This window comes from Podarcis bocagei, assembly GCF_964188305.1.
Source record: "Podarcis bocagei genome assembly, chromosome: 7".
Classification (NCBI taxonomy): Eukaryota; Metazoa; Chordata; class Lepidosauria; order Squamata; family Lacertidae; genus Podarcis; species Podarcis bocagei.
In genome coordinates, this window is record NC_138132.1 from 2,193,397 (window position 1) to 2,215,035 (window position 21,639).

At 48.5% G+C, this 21,639-nt stretch overlaps 1 protein-coding gene across 2 annotated transcripts in view; it reads right to left on the reverse strand.

Moving 5' to 3' along the window:
• Positions 1-21,319, reverse strand: part of TIMM50 (translocase of inner mitochondrial membrane 50) — a 36,948-nt gene extending 15,629 nt beyond the window's left edge. The window contains exons 1-4 of one of the 2 annotated variants that reach the window (XM_081200524.1): positions 21,042-21,319; positions 17,960-18,104; positions 15,034-15,065; positions 872-893 (exon numbers count right to left, since the gene is read on the reverse strand). In XM_081200524.1, coding sequence (XP_081056650.1) covers positions 872-893; positions 15,034-15,065; positions 17,960-18,104; positions 21,042-21,308 — 466 coding nt within the window. In that variant the 5' untranslated portion in view covers positions 21,309-21,319. Of the gene's footprint in view, positions 1-871; positions 894-15,033; positions 15,066-17,959; positions 18,105-21,032 lie in introns of both variants that reach the window. The other variant, XM_081200523.1, reaches the window with a different exon arrangement.
• Positions 21,320-21,639: the final 320 nt, after the last annotated feature.

The window sequence follows — 21,639 nt, forward strand, 5'->3', positions numbered from 1 at the left end:
TTTTAGAATAGTATTGTTTGTAAGGGATAAAACGTGAAGATTCTTATGGTAAAAGTAAGTGTGATAAAAATTGGTTAAAATTACGATATGTGTAAACTGCTAAAGATGAGGTAAAATGAAAATCACATGGGGGGACTTGGGGAAGCTCACCTAACAATGTTTAGAAAAAATAAGGATAAGACAAGAAACTGTTTGTATTGTATGTTTTTCTGTTTGTGTTGTTTAGTTGTGTTATAAAATGAATAAAAAAATTTGGAAGAAAGAAAACAAAAGTGCCTGGAAGGCTGCACTCAATGACACTTCTGCTAGTCATCACACTCTCCAACTTTCCATCCAGAGCATGCATAAAGCTCTCTTCTACGAGCACTCGGAAAGCTGCCTAGCAGGCCTTAGAAGCCACCAGAGCACCTGTTTCGCTCTCAAATGCCCTCAAATCTGGTCCACACAAACGGCGAGGGCTCATCCGTGTGCTGAGAAAGTACCACAAGGACTAGTCGTCAGGTAAGCATGAATCTTATGGCTTTTCAGCTGCTCCAGTTCCACTTTGACTGATTAGCCATTACAAAAACTTCAGGAGATAATTCAACTGAAACGTGGAGAACGTTCACACGCCTGCAACAAAACGGCATCTGTACTGCAAGATCTGAGGTGGGAATTGGCATATTTGTAGGGATGAAAGCACGGGATTCTTAAAACATAAAAAGCCCAAGCGCCGGCTAAGGTATTCCGAGGTGCTGAAAGGCCCTAGAACAACATCTCTTTCTCAAGTCTTCCAGTGCTCCCAACAAGGGCTCTCCTCTGCCTAGCTGGCTGTGACTCCAACATATCAAGGCGACTTTTGAAAAGCAGGAAGGATGGTCTGCCTACTCACCGTTATCAAACTCATCGGGGATCTGCAAAGAGAAAGAGAAGGTAGTATAATTCTTTTGACTCCACAGCATGTTTCAAGTCACAAGGCAAGAGCAGAGGGGAAACAGCCTGTGAGTGCGCCTATTTCGCAGTTCATTTATTCTGACGAAGCAGCGTAAGTAAGGCTCAGCTAGTGTTACTATTTTGCCTTTTATGTCTTAAAACCTCCCCAGCAGCTGTACCCACACCACTTTACAGTTTTCGGGCTTCATCTATTGTTTACTTATTACATTTATATTCTGTTCTTCCCCCGCAAAAGGAGCCCGGGGAGGCAAACACATCAGCCTTAAAATGCAATTTAAAAAACCACAGCAACATACCTATCCTGAAAGCAAGCAAAGCTGAAGGATTTTCATGCAAGTGTTTTACTAATTTCAGCTTGTTCAGCCCTATGAAGCAAGAAGCCCTGGTATTCCTATTTTATCAGCAATAAAAGAAAATTGGGCAGAGAAGCCCAACCAATTCAAGGTTCTGGACCAGGAGGATCCAAATTCCCACCTGGGAACAGGCAGCTGCCTTTTACCTTTGATGGGCACCAGAAAACCTTGAAATGGGAAATGCATCTTTATAGGCTTGCTTGGTCTTCATTCGTTTTAGTCATTTAATTTATATACACCCTTCATCTGAGGATCACAGGATGGTTTACAGTATAAAACTACAAAAATACATAGCACAATAAGAATTAAATATTAAATAACATTAAAAAGAAAACCATTACCGCCCCGCCTCCGTTTAAAAGGCCAAAAGCCTAGGAGAAGAGGAACGATTCACCTGGTGCTAAATGTATGTAATGAAGGCCCACGGCAAGCCTCCCTGGGGAAAGCATTCCACAAGTGGGGAGCCACCACAGGAAAGGCCCATTCCAGTGTTGCCACCTTCTGGACCCCTCGTGGAGGGGGCACATGAAGAAGGGCCTCAAATGATGATTGCAGGGTCTGGGTAGGTTCGTATGGAGAGAGGTGGTCCTTGAGGTATTGCAGTGAGAAAGGCTTCTATCTCACCACAGAGCTATGAGGGTCAATGAGCCATGAGAGATCAAGATAATCTTCAAGGGTGAAGACAGCCCAGGCTGGACATTCGGAAAGCCCACCTGCCTTGCTGCCTCCCCACTGTTAGCTTGATCTGGGGAGGCAATTCTTACACGCTAGAGCAGGGGTCAGCAAACTCTTTCAGCAGTCCACTGTCCCTCAAACCTTGTGGGAGGCCGGACTATATTTTTTTGTAGGGCACACGAAAGAACGAATTCCTATGCCCCACAAATAACCCAGAGATGCATTTTAAATAAAAGGGCACACTGTACTCATGTAAAAACACACTGATCCCTGGACTGTCCACGGGCTGGATTGAGAAGGCTATTGGGCCGGATACGGCCCCTGGGCCTTAGTTTCCTACCCATGCGCTAGAGCTCCGTAGCAGAATGGATGCATACATTGCTCAGGTGTCTCCAACAAGCCAGCCAAATCTCCCCAGTGAAAATGCTCTTGGAACGAGGCTGCATAGCAGCGGCATGACTTGCTTCCTTCCTTCCTTCCTTCAATGTTTACAGAGCAGCAACTACCTCGGGGATGTGGCAGCTGCGGACAGTGGTTTCGTGCTGGCTGTTCCTCCAATGCAGACGGGTCAGTGGAAAACAGGCAGGGTCAAAATGGGCAACAGGAAGGAAGAGTGGCACACACAGAAAACGTGGGTCATTGTTGGTTTGTGTGTGTGTGGCGGGGGTGTATTTATTTCCCATAACCCACAGCACCCTTCCAGGAGCAGGGACCTATTTTTAAAAAGGGCGGGCAGGATACGGTAGAGACCCAGACACGGAGGAAGCTTAGCAAGACAACGCTTTGGTGCAACAAGAGGAATTGACATGGCTTGGGGGGGGGGGCTGTGTTTGCTCTGCAGAACTGGTGGAAGCCACGACGTGGGTTCAGGAGTTGTCATTGCTGCACCTATGCAAAGATGCCCTAGGGCAGCCGTTGCCATCCTTGCGTCTGCCAGCTGTCTGGACTTGCATCCTGGTGCTGATGCAAGCTGTAATCCAAAGGGCACCAGAGTTGGTGAAGGCTGCCCTAGGAAGGCAAGAAGCAGGATTTTGAAGCAATGGAGAGGTTTTGTCACAGATTCTGGAGGTGCATTGAGCAAGCGGCTCTGGAAGTCAGCTATCCATCAAACAGGATTATGTCCTTCTTCTGTTGTATAAAGCTCTTACAAATTGTTTCGATCAATGGTGTGAGCTTCCCTGAGCTAGTGTGTAAAGGCAGGGTGTTAAAAGCCTCTCAATTTATATGCCTCTTCCCAATGGAATCTCAATGGGGCCAATGGCATCAAATGAAATTAGTGTGAAAGGTACAGAAACAAATCAGATTCTCCTCGATCAATCTCTTTCCTCTTCGTACTTGCTATCACCATTAGAAATATCCCTTAACTCTTCTCAGGCAGCAATTGGTGAGTCTTTGGTGATCTCAAGTAACAGGATAGTTGCCACACTGCAGATTTAAGGCCACATGCAGTGGTTAGAAGGTTGTTCTAGGACCAGGGAGACCAGGGTTCAAATCCCCCCCCCCACTCAGCCATGAAGTTCTCGGGGTGGCCCTGGAGTCAGTCACTCCCTCTCAACCTATCCTGCCTCACCGGGTTGATATGGGGATTAATTGAGGAGGTTAGGAGATAAATGCAAGAAATAAATAAATGGCAATTTTGCCCAGCTGTGACGCAAAATGATGCGCTAAATGCTGTAGGGGAAAGGAAACTGCGCTGACCCATTTTTCTTCCTCCAGGTTACCACAAATCGTCCTTTGTCCAGGTTTGGCACATCCTGAGAGAGTCCACCAGTGACAGACACCCCAGCAAAACAAAGGCATCATTGTTGTTTAGTCGTTTAGTCGTGTCCGACTCTTCGTGACCCCCTGGACCAGAGCACGCCAGGCACTCCTGTCTTCCACTGCCTCCTGCAAGTTTAGTCAAATTCATGCTGGTAGCTGCGAGAACACATCTACAGTATAACTATTAGTGAGAGTTCAGCCCACTGCCAAGAGACTACACTTACCATGTCGAAAGCAACAATGAGCATGTCCAGAGTGCTTCTTTGCATTAACCACAACCAGTCATGACTGGGGGAACATATCCCCAACACCTGACACCTCTGCTTTTAGGAGTCAGCTACCACTTTTGAGCTGGGGGGTTATTCCATTTTGTGCTTGACAAAGTAACTTGAGCTTTGGGGCTGCAGCCAAATGGCTCTCACACCTTGAAGCTGCAGGGCTGCATCAAGGGACAGAGCTGCGCTGCGCAATCAGCGAAGAAGCTTCAGCAACCTCCACACAGCATGTTTCCATAAACACTGCCCTAATCGCCCTGACCCTCATGTGCCCCAGGTTCAGATACTATAGAGTCCCCGAGCCCCCATTTCAATCACAGTTCTCAAGCTCACAGTGCCAACAGGTTTTTCAAAGGGTAACTATAGCAGGGAGTTGTTTTAGTAATCCTGATTCAACACGAGTCTCGAAAACTGCTTTTGCACTGCCCGGCTCCCTTCCAGGTGTCTGACGGACGGTGGGGAGGCACCCACAACTGAGAAAGCCTCTGCCCTCAAGAAGTTCTATGGGCTGACTTATTCCTTCATGCCCTCTTGCTGCAAGAATAAGGGAGCAGGGAGTGGGTATGTCTTTAAGCAACACATATCCATATTTTGAACCTTTGTTACTGTTGAAGGCATTGCTAGGATACGATTCTCTCCATCTCTTCTTTCTCACAGTGCCTCTAACTTCTCCGTAGAAAACAAGACCCCTTCCTCTTTGGAAAGGAGCCATTCAGACTTGCAAACATCAGATTTAGATCCAAAGAAATGCAACCAGTTCTACATGCCTAAGGGTATTTTTAGCAGCCCCACGACCATCACACGGGCACAGCCTGTGAAACAGTTTGTGGTACACCTGGGGGACACCTGTGTGTGTGTCTGCTGTTATACATGTTATATTTATCTCCTATCACGTCTGCTCAACTCCTGTGTGCCTCTGAAGTAGCTCTCTGGTTCTGGGCCTTGGGATTTCCCCTCTGCATTTATGCCAAAACTACGGTACATCATTGCTTTATTTTCACTATTAATCTGAACTTAGGAAGAAGTACTCTGTACTTCTGTACTCTAGCATGATGAGCACTGTTATCTGCAAACATCCAAATTCTGAACAGGATGTAAGTCTTCAGAGCGGCGGGGGAAGGGGGGGGGGAATCAAGTGAGACTGTCTTCTTAAATGGGTCAAAGCTTTGCATGCATGGATTTGTCTGCCTGAAGGACTTTGCTTTCCAGGTTGCCAAAGTTCTGTGCTGGTTGAAATTAAGGCCCTGCAAATTTTGAATCTTTTTTACTGTACACTTGTAACAGATATTTTCATTGATGCACAGGGCAAAGACGACTCACTGGAAAAGCCCAGCCCAGTTTGAAAGGCTCTATAGCGACGCACCAGCTGTTTTGAGTGCTGCAGAGTCCTTGAAAGCCACAACAGAATGGCTGCAAGCAAGATTTCATTGTTCGCAGACACAGGCGCAGGAGCCCGGCAGCTGCTGACCTGAAATGGGCAAGACCCCGCTACGAAAACAATGATCCATTCCTCTAGTCAAACAAGGGACTTGAAACAATCCCACAAAGTCTTCGGCACTGACCTGCTCTGGACAACGTCACGGCGGCTCTTGGCCTTGTGGACACGTTGCAAAGGAACTATACCAGGGCTGTCAGAGCAGAGGCGGAATCAGGTCCAGAGAAAGGTACCAGTAAGCGCTCTTGGGTGAAACTAATTCTGTCAGTCACTGAACACACACACAGTTGATGAATCACTTTGTTTTGCCTTTCCTCCGGTGTTTGGGATTATGTAAAATAACTGGGAAATGGCAAGGCGAAGGACTTTAAGGCACAGCAAGACTAATCCAGTGTCTAATCTCCCAACTCCCTTTTGTACAGGGCAGTGGAACATTGGCTTGGCAGGGCAGGAAACTGGAGCTGACAACTGGGCGCAAGCAGAGAACTGGCAGCTGTCAGAAGCCCTCCAAGCCCCATCTTTCTTGTACTTAACCAAATGCCACCATTGCTACCAAGTCAGCCCAACTGGGCATGTAAATACTGAAGAGCATCCTGGCACTTGCTGGCCCAAGTCAAGCAGCTCCCCAATTCAGATGGCATCCCCAGGGGCAAGATTGTCTGGCTGGGTTTTAGAGCAGTGTTTCCCAACCACTGTTCCGCGGCACACTAGTGTGCCGCGAGATGTTGCCTGGTGTGCCGCGGGAAAAATTAAAAAATTCGAAAGATATTTTTTTTTAAAGTCAAATTTTCGATTGGGGCGCCGTCACTAGATGACCCCTGGGGTTCCCTCCCTCCCTCCCGCTCTGCGCCTCCCTCCTCCTCCTCCTCCGGGGAGGCCCTTCCTGGCTCTCGGCCAAGGCTTGGCGGCTGCCACTCACTCACTCGCTCGCCCACCCGTCCCTCCATCCCTGCACCCGGCCTCTCCCCCTCCGTCCCTGGCGCGGGGGCTGCCGGGATCCGTAGTCCCCTCGCCCTTGGGCTCCGCGCCCGCACGGGGTGCGCGAACTACATTTCCCAGCGTGGCCTGGCGGGCCGGGTGTTTTGTTTGAAGCGCTCTTCTCCCGGCCATGGAATGAGCGCAGCGGCGGCGGCCGGGCGGGCAGGGGCTCTTCCGCGCAGACCCCGCGCAGCCTGCCTGCGCCCCCGCGGAGATCGGGCGGCAGGATGGAGCCCGGGGATCCCCGCGGAGGCGGAGCGGCGGAGGCGGAGGCTGCCCCCCCAGGTAGGGCTGCGTCGGGGGGGTTTTATTTTTGCAATGCTGCATCCGCGCCGGAGGGGACGCATCGGACCGCGGGGAGACCCCTTGGCGGGCGTGCAAGGCAATGCATGCGTGCAGGCGTTGCATGGAGTGCAGTGCAATGCAATGGCAACGTGGCGCCCTGCATGCATGCATGCAACTTCCACCGGCGCTCCGGACTTGGCAGGTGAGGGGGGTCCCCAGTGGGCGGCAGAGAGCGCCGGGAGGGCGAAGGGGAGCCGGGGGGGAGCAGCGCTGCTCCCCGAGCCGAGCCCGGGGGGAAACTTCGGCGTCGTTGCGCCGGGTGTTGGAAGCGGAGGCTGGCGGGGGCCCCTCACCTGCAAAACCTGGTCGCCTCTCATATATTTCGTGCATTGCATTCATCGCCCGCTTTCTCCTCCAAGGAGCTCCCGGGGGCGCGCGTGGTTCTCCCCGTGTTATCCTCGCAACAACAGCCCTGCGAGGTGGGTCAGGCAAGTGGCCCAAGGGAGCACCCAGGGATTGTCCTGGCCAGGTGGGGTGATTTGAACCCTGCTCTCTGCCCGGTCTTCGTCCTCATTTAGCCCCCACATGTGCATGACTGTGCATGACTGAGGTTTCCCCCCCTCGTCTTGGCTATGGTGTGAGTCTGTGCTGTTAATTAATGGGGTTCTGCCTTCGGAGAAGATGAGCCAGCCCTCAAGGAGGTGATTATGTAATTTGCTAGCAATTCATGTCCCTCCCGGCGTGACGCTGCGCGCTGACGTCACGGGGCTGTAATGGTGGTGTGCCTCGAGATTTTTTTCATGAAACAAGTGTGCCTTTGCCCAAAAAAGGTTGGGAAACACTGTTTTAGAGGATAGATCTCTATACTGGTTTCAATCCAAGAAGACTCGAGGGATCATAAAGGCTGAGGGATTCACCAAAGTCTGTCGAATTCAATGCACTTCAAACCCCTGCACTTTCAGAGAGCACATGCACCCTGACACGCCTGCTGTGGAACACCTGTGCTTCGCAGAATATTCTGGCAAATGTTCTAGGGTGCAAAAACAGAGGACTGGCCGGGGCTTCTGGCTGCAATGTTCCCCTGCATGAATTGTGAGTAAACCCCACAAGGAAACCATCTAGAATGTCCTCCCCCAACCCAGTGCCCCTCTGATGTTTTGGACTACAACTCCCAGTGCTCTCTGGGGCTGACGGGAGTTGTCATCAAAAGCAACTGGAGGGCACCAAGTTGTGGGAAGGCCGTTTTCCTATAACATCTCTCCCCGAGCGCCTGCTCACTGCAAGAGATAATGTGCAGGGGGCAGACAAGCTGCCTTGAAAATAAGCTCACACACTACACTACATTGAGGATCCCCATTTGCTTCTGAGAAACCTGCAGAATGTTGGGAGAACACAGTTTGAAAAGCACTGACCTAACAGATTATTATATGTTAAAGAGTGATGCTCAAGTTGTTTAGTGCTAGTCATTTAGACTGATGTTCCCCTAGTCTTCTGAATCTACTTCGCAGGACATGGGTTCCAGGTTCCTTCAAAAGAAAACTAAGACAGAATGTAAAAACTGCCTCTGTGAGTACTGTATACAGGAGGCCAGATAAGCAAAGAAGAACAAGAGAGAGAGTGCAGGATACTATCCCACTGCAGCCATCCAAATTGACCCAGAGAAGCAGCAGATGGGATACCTGCATTACACAGACTGGGGTGCATCAGCTAGCAAAAAGCATTCGGATCGGTGTTTTGTTCCCTGGGTTAACCAGTCTCAGCAATTAAGTGAATCAGAATTTCAGCTCTCTGTGGATGTTTCTACAACCAAACACTTTCCACAGGAATCTCAAAACCAGTTCAGTTTCAAAGTTCAACAGTGCCACCTTGAGGGTTAGATCTGGAAAAACACACACCACAGACACCAGGGTCAAATACACACCAGGACACCTACACGTGTGGTTAACAAAAAGGGCCTCTTTTCTACCTGATGTTCATAAGACATCCTTGGAGAAGATGTTAACTTCTTAAACATCAGCTCCAAAATGTTTAGGAGCCGTTAGGACCAAGTAGCTCAAAACACTGTGAACAAACTAATCCAAGCCCCTCGGTGCAAGTCTCCAACTTTTAAGCTGCCAAGAGCTAAGAAGTTCTTCTAGCCCTAAGACATGTGCAAAAATTAAAACAAACAAACAAGCAAACTGTCAGATGTGCAATTCCAGTATGCACAAATATATGGGTTGACCAGGTTCTAAATTTTTTCCAATTGTGCATCTTGGTGATAAGACATTAGAGGAAGCTGCTTTCAATTTCTCTCCATCTTCTTCCTTGCTGGACCTAAAATGTGCTCTCTTCTAGCTCCCTCTTTTCTCTGCTGTCACAAAGCTTCCCACCTTCCAAGGTTCATGTGAATCCATAAGCCTTTTTTCAAGATATCCGTGTTGAAATATTTCTGGAACTCACCAGAATGAACCTAGTTTTGCATTTTGTTTAAAACCAGAAGCTGGAAGATCAATGCTGCGCACATGAAGGCTTGAAGAGTGACAAAGGAAATTTGTGATTAAAAAACAAAACAAAAAAAATCAAGAAACTGCCTTCTGCAAATCCACACTTCCCAGAGAAGGAGGAAAAGGAACAGTGTGGGAAAGAGAGGCAGATCAAAGGCCAGCCCCATTTTACAGCCACTTAGGCAAAGATGTCCAGACAAATCAGGTCCCCCTGAAGACCCTCTTGCACCCAGGTGATGCCATGCGACTTGCAGGAAGCTGTGAAGTGTGCCAAGGCCTTTGGAGAAGACACATTTGCTCCAGCACAGGCGGCCTCATTGCGGCCATTCACATGAATGCGACAGGCAGCCTAAAAAGGGCTATTAACAAAACCAAAGGGGTTTTATTATGGCTCAAGAACAGCAGGTAAGGGAAAAGACACAAATACCTTTGAGAAAGGCAGGCGCACAACCACTTCAAAGCACGGCAATTCCCCAATATCTCCACGGAAATTTCAGCTGTGAAAACCCTCAACTCTGCACCCCTTGTATCAGCTTGACAGATGCCATGCTCCCCGCGGACATTCCTATAAAGGGGATATATTTTGCTATAAACTTACAGATGTGCACATTTCCAGCTTATTCTACTCCAGCAGCCATCGCCCACCATCCCTTTTGAAAGTAATGATCAAGTCCTCTGACAACATCAAACATCAAGAAATGATCTCTTTCAGCTTCTGCCTTCTGGAAGAAGGTGCAGGGTTATAAAGACTAGGACTAGCCGCCTGAGGAACAGTTTCTATCCAAATGCGATTTTGGTTTTAAATGCAGTGTAAGGTAGTCTCTATGGGAGTATATTGTATTTAAAAATGGGGTATCAGAGCTTTTAGGGGGCTAATCTGGTTGGGATAGCTGGGATAGCAGGCTTGTTGGGTTTTGAATGTTTTATGTAGGTTTTCAATTTCGTTGTTCTGTATGAGACAATGACAATAAAGATTATCGTATCATAGAGGCAAATGCAGCAACTCCTTTCCTTCACTTAGAAAGGGAAGAGACAAGGCATAGGCAAAAGAGCCTTGCATTCTGAGACTCCCCCCACCCCAGCACACACACTTATGACACGCACCTCTGCAAAAGAGGGCAATTGTGCCCGGAAGGACCTTGTTAGCACAAATGATCAAAAGCAGTAAGCTGGCATGCGCCAGCAATAAGCCGACCTGCTGCCTGCAAAGGTGAGAAGGAATTTGTGGAAGCATGAAAGGAGCGTGTTAGCACCAACTGAAGGAGGTAGGTGGAGGGAAGGGAAGGGAAGGAAGAAGGGCCATTCACCTGGGACAACTCTTTGCAAAGGAATATTGCAGGCCACTTCCCCAAGACAATTTAGCTGCAGTTTACAGCACAGTGAGAAGTGACAGCTTTGTCTTGAACATCAAAAGCTGCCCAGTTATAGAAAGGCAATAAGGAAGTCTTACCCACAGTTCAAAACAGTTAATTTGGGTATGTGACATGCAAGGCCACTAGCACTTCACACCTCCTTCCCTCAAGAGCACTCAAGGCTTGTGCTGCATATCAAAAGAGAGTAGACAGCCCTAATCAGCCTCCTTGAAATGGTTACAGAAAGGTACTGGTATAGAAAGCGGAGATATCTCCCCCCCCCCCCGCCCCACATGAAAAGCTATGGAGGGTGAATCACAATTTTTACAAAGCACCAATAATTAAGAAGTTTTGATTTAAAAACCCCAACAAAATCTAACCTAACTTCCAACCTTTGTAATACATTAATTCAAAAAGCCCTGCCCACTTACATAGGAGTAAGCTCCATTCTGAGCAAACTTATGTAAGAATGAACAGTTAAAAAGCTGTATCCTCCACAAACACATTTGAACTCAAGGTACCCAAATTAATTGCACTTGCCAAAAGAACGCACTTACTGGCCGGTCATGTTAAAGGGGTGGGGGCTACAAAAAAAGAGGCCCATGGAACGGGGTCCTTCAGACAGATAATGCTGTAACCCTTAACCACCATCTGAAGCAGGTATAGCTGTTGTGCAATAACCTTGCTTTGCTCCAGGTGTACACCAACACTGTGTTATTTCAATAACAAGCAATTAAACCCAGAAGTATACAGAAAATTGCAGTGAACTTTATACACTAAGACTTTCCCATCCAGACTCCTACAAGAGATGAAGGAAGCAGACCAGGAAAGAAGTGTTTTGCCTACGTTCCCGCTCCTCTCACCAGCAGCGAAATCTCAGAGGAGACCTGTAATAAACCCACAAATGGGCTGTAGCAGGAAGTTTTTCATCAATTAGCCCAATCAAGGCAATCGTTTCCAAAGGGATGCGTTAGGGAGCAAAGGGAGCCAGTAAAAGCCACAGTTGAATATGCAGAGCTACCCAGCTCAAGCTCCCAGGACAACAGGTAGCACAAACTCCCACCAGCAAGGCCCATTCACACATCCATGGCAACATGTGCCTGCTACAATAAGGACCACAAAACATTTATGGGAACCTGGCCTCAGACTTCTCCCCACAGCCTCTTGCTGGTCTCAGGGCTGAGTCACAGTGGAACAGGAAACCACCACCCACGTCTTTTTTTGGTGGCATAAAAGGGACTTGGGAAAGGTGGGGACTTGGCTCAGGCTAGCTTATATCCTGTGCTTAATGAAGAAACATATGTTCGCTTTGCTCAAAGTTAGGCTTGCCTGGTTTGCTCATATCGTTTGTTCAGGATCAGAGCTGGCCCAAGTGAGAGAGCCTGGAGTGGCAAGAGACATTTCAGAGTGAGTGGCGGGAAAGGTATGTTGCAGGGGGCAGGTGACAATACCAGGAAGGAGAGAGAAGTAACTGGGAGTGGAGAAGCACTGGTGCCAGAAACTGAAGTGGTCTTGGAGGCTTGGGAAAGTCTTTTATCAACCCCCTGCAACCCTTTGGATTAATGAAATGCATTATATCTGTTGGATCACCTCTGAAAGCAGTCTAGAAACCTCAACTGGTCAAGAGTAGAGCAACAGGATTGGTAAGTGGAGCTGGTTGATATGATATGATCAAATCCCATCCAGTCCAGTTCTTTACCATCTACCTTGGCTTCCAATCCATTTCCAGGCCCAGTCCAACATAGGAAGTTGCCTAATAATGAGACAGATCAGCAGTGCGGTATTATCTACACGGACTGGGAGCAGGTGGGGGGATCTTTCCCAGCCCTACCTGGTGATCGAACCTGGAATCGTCTGCATTCAAGGAATGTGTTCTAACTTTAAGCTATGACCCTTTTCATTATGCTAGCGGTAAAAAGTAAAGGTAAAGGGTCCCCTGACCATTAGGTCCAGTCGTGATGCAGCGCTCATCTCGCTTTATTGGCCGAGGGAGCCGGCGTACAGCTTCCAGGTCATGTGGCCAGCATGACTAAGCCGCTTCTGATGAAACCAGAGCAGCGCACGGAAACGCCGTTTACCTTCCCGTCGGAGCGGTACCTATTTATCTACTTGCACTTTGACGTGCTTTCGAACTGCTAGGTGGGCAGGAGCAGGCCCCGAGCAACGGGAGCTCACCCCGTCACGAGGACTCGAACCGCCGACCTTCTGATCGGCAAGTCCTAAGCTCCGTGGTTTAACCCACAGTGCCACCCGTGTCCCTCATGCTAGTGGTATTAGCCTTTAAAACTCTAATCATCTTGGGGCTGGGTTACTTCCTGGATTGCCTCCTTCCATATATATAACTACCTTAATATCTTCTGAGGGTTTTGTTTGGGTGCCTTCATCAAATGAGGTTTAGTGGGTGACTACTAGAGATCTGGCTATTCCAGCAAACGCCACAGAAGCGATGGAATGACCTCTCCATCTAGGCTGCGGCCTCATTTCCCCAGGCTTTTCAAGCTTGAGTTCGTGTGTGTGTGCTTTTAAGGTATTTTATCCATTCTGAAGGAAATCAGCCCTGAGTGCTCACTGGAAGGACAGATCCTGAAGCTGGGGCTCCAAGACTTTGGCCACCTCAGCAGAAGAGAAGACTCCCTGGAAAAGACCCTGATGTTGGGAAAGATGGAGGGCACAAGGAGAAGGGGAAGACAGAGGACGAGATGGTGGGACAATGTTCTCGAAGCTACCAGCATGAGTTTGACCCAACTGCGGGAGGCAGTGGAAGACAGGAGGACCTGGCGTCCTCGGTCCAGGGGGTCACAAAGAGGCGGACACGACTAAATGACCCAACAACAACAACAATACGGTTGCTATTCCACTGCAAGTTTTGAACCTTGATTTACTCTGCTTCTGGTTTTACTCTGTTTTAGAATCATGCTTGTTGTACTTTGTATAGTAAACCATCCTGGGAATGCGCAGTATATAAATGCTGTAAATATTTAAAATTAAATACATCACTTCCCGGCAGACCTGCCCCCCAAGCAGTGTTATGTGTTACGTCTGAAGAGTTACGTGTTCCAGGCTGCGCCCCTCTTGTCAGCAATGAGTTTACTGGAGAGCCATAAGGAGCTGGCGAGAACGAGGCGGAAGGCCTTCCAGGATGCCCTTAAGGGCTGCGAGTCCATGTCTTGCTCTATACCTCTCACTTGATTTCTCAGCTGAAAACTATGAGGGCCACCTGCCCCACCTGAGGGGTCCAGATTTGACCCTGGCGCCTCCAGTTGTTGATTTGTAGCCTGGAGAGGTCTTGCCATTTCACAGCACGCTACAATGGTTAAAACGCTTCCGGAAACAAAGAAAGACGTGTATATTTGGGCAAGCTTTTCTGGATGGATTAAAAGGTTTCTGCCTTGGACACTCATTCTGTATTGCTTTTAAAACTTGTATTTACAGTGGTACCTCTGGTTAAGTACTTAATTCATTCCAGAGGTCTGTTCTTAACCTGAAGCTGTTCTTAACCTGAAGCACCACTTTAGCTAATGGGGCCTCCCGCTGCCGCCGCGCCACTGGGGCACGATTTCTGTTCTCTTCCCGAAGCAAAGTTCTTAACCTGAAGCACTATTTCTGGGTTAGCGGAGTCTGTAACCTGAAGCGTATGTAACCTGAGGTACCACTGTAGTTGCTTTTCAGTACAGTTTTAAAACTACCTTTAGCTGTTTCTTTTGACAACGTGGTCCCTTCCAGCTCTACAATTCTTTGGATTCTCTTTTTTTTTAATTGCCTCATAAAAAGGGTGAGCCATAAACGTAAATAAATAAAGCTGGATATAGGCACGAAATGCATGGCATTGGAAAAGCAACTCTCAGCCTAATCTTCTATTATTATTATTATTATTATTAACCACCCTTGATCCACAGATCTCAAAGACCGTGACAACCAGTAAATCCTTTGGATGCTGAGAAATGCTATAGAAATGGCAGCGCACTTTACTGCCACCACTCATGAAAACTGCACATAAACTACTCCCATCTTCTACACGAGGGGCAACCAGAATCATGCTGCTGGCCTCCAATATTCTATAGCTTGCTTATTTACTCAGGTAATAAGTTCAGTTCTTTGCAGGCAATAAGTTTAACGGTTGCCAAGTTTAACCTTCACTCTGTTACAAGATTGATACAGTGGAACCTTGGGTTGCGGACGTAATCCGTGATGGAGGCACGTCCGCAACTCGCAATGTTCGCATCCTGAAGTGCCGCGTCTGCCCAGGCACCGGCACTTCTGTGCATGTGCAAAGAGCGATTTAGCGCTTCTGCGTATGTGGCGAAACCTGGAAGTAATCCGTTCCGGTACTTCTGGGTTTCCCGCTGTCTGCAACCCGAAAATACGTAACCTGAAGCATCCGTAACATGAGGTATGACTGTATAGAATTCAGCAGTCACCTGCACAGCAAATTTCAAGCACACAGTGACCCCTAGCGGCAGACACCTAACAAGTCAAAGACTCAGGAAAGAAACAGCTTACCTTGACACCATGCTCATCCACTGAATTGCTACCTGCCACCAAAAAAACAAAACAAGAAAAACAGGTCACTTTGCATTATTTCACAGAATGGTGTGTTACAATGTCCAAGAAGTAAATATAATACCAATTCAGTAAGAATAAGAGGGTGTTTGATATTTCAGTCTAAAAAGAACAGGTGATTTTACTTTTTAAAAATATTGTAACCTTACTGGCAAGCAGAAGAAGAGAGGAATAAGGTCCTTCATTTACCAGTCAGAGGAGAGAGATAGCCATCTGAAAACACAGATCATATTTCAGGAAGTTTCAGAGTGATTCCGTGGGGAATTCTCTACTGTTACCGAACTCTTATGTCAATTGTGATCCAATAAGGGGCCCCATGCTTTCTGCAAGAAATATTGATTTGCTTACAGCAGCTGGAGCTCCTCTGTTACTGACACTACAGTGGTGCCCCGCAAGACGAATGCCTCGCAAGACGAAAAACTCGCTAGAGGAAAGGGTTTTGCGGTTTTTGAGCTGCTTCGCAAGACGAATTTCCCTATGGGCTTGCTTCGCAAGACGAAAACGTCTTGCAAGTTTGTTTCCTTTTTCTTAACACCGTTAATACAGTTGCGACTTGACTTCGAGGAGCAACTCATAGAACGCGGTGTGGTAGCCTTTTTTGAGTTTTTTGGTGATTTTTGAAGCTTTTCCAAAACTTTTCCGACACCGTGCTTCGCAAGACGAAAAATTCGCTAGATGAAAAAACTCGCGGAACGAATTAATATCGTCTTGCGAGGCACCACTGTATTAGAGATCAACCCAAGATAAACAAGAGACTATCACAATTACTCCAATTACATGTCAAACTATATCCACGCCGGGCCTGTTTTAAGAACGTTAAGCCTTTCTCAGAAATTGTTAGGCAAGTGGGGATATAAGGAGCCAACCATTTCTGTTGTTTTCTATAGGGAAAATCCCAGTGTGTTCCTGATAGCCTGGCATTTTCCTACCATGTATCTACACTGACAGGATCCCCTCCCTGAACAACATGGCAGAGCCTCCTTCTCTGGTGCTGCTGCCTTCCTCCTCCTGCTCTTCCCTCCTCTGGTGCCAGGGACGTGGTCAAGGCTGAGAGAGAAGCCACCTCTGAGCCCTGAGCTGTCACTGCCGCTGCCCCTGAGTGGAAAGCGCCTGAGAGAACATGTTGGAGCCTAGCCTGCAGAGAACCAGCCAGAAGAGGGCAATCACTGCTGCTGGGGCTGAGTAAATGGATCTTGTCAGTGAAGTAGGTGCTGGAGGAGGTGGTGTTGCTGCTCTCAGTCCTAGCTTCAGCCCCCCCCCCCAATGAATCTGCAGAGTGTATAGCAAGGTTTGTGTGCACTGTATTTTTCGCTCTATAAGACGCACCAGACCATAAGACATGCCTAGTTTTGGAGGAGGAAAACAAGAAAGCAGTGATCCCTCTTGCTGTTCTGGCTTCTGGGATAGCTGTGCAGCCTGCATTCGTTCCATAAGACGCACACACATTTCCCCTTACTTTTTAGGAGGGAAAATGTGAGTCTTATAGAGCAAAAAATATGGTAATTATTTATGTGCTGATATTTTCAGATAGTGGGACCTGCATGTACAGTGGTACCTCGGGTTAAGTACTTACTTCGTTCCGGAGGTCCGTTCTTAACCTGAAACTGTTCTTAACCTGAAGCACCACTTTAGCTAATGGGGCCTCCTGCTGCCGCCGGAGCACGATTTCTGTTCTCATCCTGAAGCAAAGTTCTATTTCTGGGTTAGCGGAGTCTGTAACCTGAAGCATATGTAACCTGAAGCGTATGTAACCCGAGGTACCACTGTATTGCATTGACCAGCACAGGCTTTTTGACTGTTAAATCTGCCCCCACCCCACCCTTGGAGGCATGGAATTACTGCTGAATCTTCCAACAGTAATTAGAATCAAATTTGGGGCATTTGCAGCAGAAATTATAAACTGTATTTTGTCAGCAAACCCTCCCAGTAAGAAGTCTTCATGACCAGACAACCAGCCACTTATGCAGGCAGGGAAGACACAGCCAGGCCACAAGCTCTTTGCAGCAGAGAGCAATGCTCTCCTGGCAAGGCTATACAACCCCCCAACTTGAAATCCACAGAACCTCCAACCCAGGCTGCATCACTGAAAGAGCAGAAACATGAACCAGGAATTTCCACAATTCAAATCAGCTGGAAGACACCTGTCAAAGTGAGTAAGAGGTGGAACCCCCCCCCCCAAAAAAAACCAGTACTGATAATGGGACTGGGGATGCAGTCTCAACGCAACATATATTTATTTTTATATATATGTAACATATATTCATTTATATAAGCAAGCACATTTAAAAGGTCATAGATTGTATTTTTAAAAAAATTTCTAGAGTATACCATAAAGCAGTGTTTCCCAACCTTTTTTGGGCAAAGGCACACCTGTTTGATGAAAAAAATCTCGAGGCACACCACCATTACAGCCCCGTGACGTCAGCGTGCAGCGTCACGCCGGGAGGGACGCACGAAAGTGTAAGTTTCAATTTTCCCCCCTCCCCCTTGCCGGGGAACCTCCAAGCTTTGGGGGTGGGGGGGGAGGAGGCAGCAAAGCGAGGCAGGAAGGAGAGCGCGGCTTGGCTGGGTGAGCTTTGGCAGGGGCAGGGAATGAGAGCCGTGAGGCGGGCGCTGCGGACGGAGGCGCTGCCCGCCGAGCTCGCAGGCAGCCAGGCAGGCAGACGGCGAGAGCCCCGCGCTGGGCGGCCTCTCCTCGCCGCCGCCGCCCCGCCTCTCGCCGCCCGACTCGCCCGCCTCCCTCCAGGCAACATCTCGCGGCACACCAGGCAACATCTCACGGCACACTAGTGTGCCGCGGAACAGTGGTTGGGAAACACTGCCATAAAGCACAACCATTCCTTTCAGTGGATGAACGCAAACTCACCAAAGATGTAAATAATTGCTACGCCACTGCCAGCTCCCATAAGCCCTGCTATCCTGAGGACCATCTTCTTTGCATAGGCAGTATTTTCCTTCTGCTTCTTCTCTTGCTGCTCATCAGAACTTTTTCCATCTTCACCTTCTGCTGACTAGGGAGAGAAACAAACACATATGGAAATGAATGGCTTCCCAAAACTGCAGGAACCTCTTTTTCCTGTTTAAGTAGCCAAGGCCAGGGTATAAATGTATATAATTTAACAAACTTCGATAATGTTTCTTGATTGTCTGGATGGTGAGGTGAACACGTGTCTGTAGAACCCTCTGAGGTTTGCATATCTGAAGCAGCCTACGTACAAAGGTAAATGTCAGATCCCTTTCTCTACCACTTCTGCATCTGTTCCCGCCCACCACTTGAACGTGGTCCCCAGAAGCAAATTTGCTCCTCTAGCTGAAAAAGGTTCCCCACTTCTGATTTAAGAAGAATGCTTCTGCCCTTCAGAATCATTGCTTATCCAAAGAAAGATGAATCAGCTAAAACCCATTAAGTCAACTAAGATTTCATTAATGAGATGACAGGTCACAATTACCATTACTGAAAAATTCCACAGGATTGCCATGTTAAAATCTGTTACAGCAAACACAACTGAGTCTCAGAACATCTACCCTGCTGTCAAAATGAACTCTGGTCCCTGAAACCTCATTCCATATACAAACCTGTCAGCCTTAAGGTGCTTTACAGGACTCTCTTGTCATACTAATGAAGGGAGGCATGCAAATTTAACAAATAATAACAGGATGTAGGGGAGGGGAAGACTAGGGGTGTGCTCGGTCTAAGAAGGCCTCAGGGTCAGAGCCCGGCATTTCCCAGTCAGGAGAACCAGGCCTTTGGGCTGATTAACATCCAATGGATGCCCTTTTAAAATGTGTTGGGAGGTGGTTACTGGGTTGTTTTCGTTTTTATGTTGATTGTACATTTCATGTTTTTGTATTGTGATTTTATCTTGTGAAACACCCTGAGACCTGTGGACTATGAGGGGAGAGACTTCGTCAGGCAAGGCCTTCTTCCACCTGCCTTGCCCCACCCTCCACTCTGTAGTTTAGAAATTATTTATTGCAATTGTTAAGGGTGGGTTTCTGTTTCATTTTCATATGCTGAGATTTAGTATTATTCTATACTATTCTCATGATGGTTGGACATTACTTTATTTGACGTTTGGCTGCTTATTTTAAAGTTATGTTTTATTATCACATTAATTTCCATATGCTGATATTTAATATTATTCTATACTATTCTAAAAAGGGACGCGGGTGGCGCTGTGGGTTAAACCACAGAGCCTAGGACTTGCCGATCAGAAGGTCGGCAGTTCGAATCCCCGTGATGGGGTGAGCTCCTGTTGCTCGGTCCGTGGTCCTGCCCACCAAGCAGTTTGAAAGCACCTCAAAGTGCAAGTAGATAAATAGGTACCGCTCCGGCGGGAAGGTAAACAGTGTTTCCGTGCGCTGCTCTGGTTCGCCAGAAGCGGCTTAGTCATGCTGGCCACATGACCCGGAAGCTGTACGCCGGCTCCCTCGGCCAGTAAAGCGAGATGAGCGGCGCAACCCCAGAGTCGGTCACGACTGGACCTAACGGTCAGGGATACTTTTACGTTTACTTTACCTTATACTATTCTAATGATGGTTGAATGTTACTTTGACGTTCGGCTGCTTATTTTAAAGTTAAGTTTTATTATCACATTTAGGCATTGGCTTGTTACAAAGTGTACATTCCTTGCTGTTTCTTCAGCTTGTAAACCGCCTTGGGCATTGCAAGATAGAAAGACGGTATTAATGAGGATGAAAGAGGAGAGTGCAAAATATGGTCTGAAGCTCAACATCAAAAAAACGAAGATCATGGCCACTGGTCCCATCACCTCCTGGCAAATAGAAGGGGAAGAAATGGAGGCAGTGAAAGATTTTACTTTCTTGGGCTCCGTGATCACTGCAGATGGTGACAGCAGTCACAAAATTAAGAGATGCCTGCTCCTTGGGAGAAAAGCGATGGCAAACCTAGACAGCATCTTAAAAAGCAGAGACATCACCTTGCCAACAAAGGTCCTTATAGTAAAAGCTTTGGTTTTCCCAGTAGTGATGTATGGAAGTGAGAGCTGGACCATCAAGAAGGCTGATGGCCGAAGAATGGATGCTTTTGAATTCTGGTGCTGGAGGAGACTCTTGAGAGTCCCATGGACTGCAAGAAGATCCAACCTCTCCATTCTGAAGGAAATCAGCCCTGAGTGCTCACTGGAAGGACAGATCCTGAAGCTGAGGCTCCAAGACTTTGGCCACCTGAGGAGAAGAGAAGACTCCCTGGAAAAGACCCTGATGTTGGGAAAGATGGAGGGCACAAGGAGAAGGGGACGAAGGAGGACGAGATAGTGGGACAGTGCTCTTGAAGCTACCAGCATGAGTTTGAGCAAACTGCGGGAGGCAGTGGAAGACAGGAGGGCCTGGCGTGCTCTGGTCCAGGGGGTCACGAAGAGTCGGACACGACTAAACAACTAAACAACAACAACAACATGCATCCCCCTGTGTCCCCCCAGAAAAAAGCACTGGGTTTAAGTAATAAATTATTAATAATATATATGGTTCTATTACAGTGGTACCTTGGTTTACAACCATAATCCGTTCCGGAGGTCTGTTTGTAAACCAAAACAGGTTGTAACCCAAGGTGTGCTTTCACCAATGGGGCCTCCCAAAAAAATTGTCCGTAATCCAAAAAAAGGGGACGAGATGGTGGGACAGTGTTCTCGAAGCGACCAGCCTGAGTTTGACCAAACTGTGGGAGGCAGTGGAAGACAGGAGTGCCTGGCGTGCTCTGGTCCAGGGGGTCACGAAGAGGCGGACACGACTAAACGGCAATATACGAATTAAAAGTGATGATGATAGGGCGGTATATAAATTTAATTAATAACAAGGATAACAATGATTATGATAATGAGGAAGCAGCAGGCTGCTCTCCCCCAGGGTCTCCCGGGGGGGGCGGGAGCAGCCGACGTCACGAGCCCCCCTCATCCGGGGACCCTCCTCGCCCCGCCCACCGGCCTCACCTGCTGCTGCCGCTGCTTGACCGCGTCCCTCAGGACGGCCTCCGTCAGCCCCACCCCCACCGCCTGAGGGGGCGCCTGAGGAGGGACCCCCGCGCTCAGCGCTCTTCCGGGCACCGCCCAGGCGCCTCGCCGCTTCCACCGCCGGCAGCTCCGCCCGCCTGAGGCGCCAGAGCCGCCGCCCTCCTGCAGCAGCGCCCGCCGCCCGCCCGCCAGAGCCGCCGCCGACAAGGCGCGAGCGGCCGCCGCCGCCGCCACGACCGCCGCCATCTTGCCTCGCGCTGCACTGGGCGGCGCATGCGCCGGGCTCGGCCAATCAGGCTGAAGGAATGGGAGTTAAGGCCTAGGGAGCGCTGCAGCCAATCAGAGGGGTGAGAAAGGCCAGAAGCGGCGGGTATTACGTTTCTGCCTTGGCCAATCAGCTGACGTTTCCAGCCCACCCGTCGGCTCTCGGCCAATCAGGCGTCCCACTAAATTGCCGGGGTTTTAATTCTCTCCAGGGCGGGAACTCCGAGCGGACAGCGTGCCGCATTGCCCAATGGGAGGGGGAAACTGGGCGGGGCGAATATCAGAGCACCTTCTTATTGGTTAGGAGGCGGAG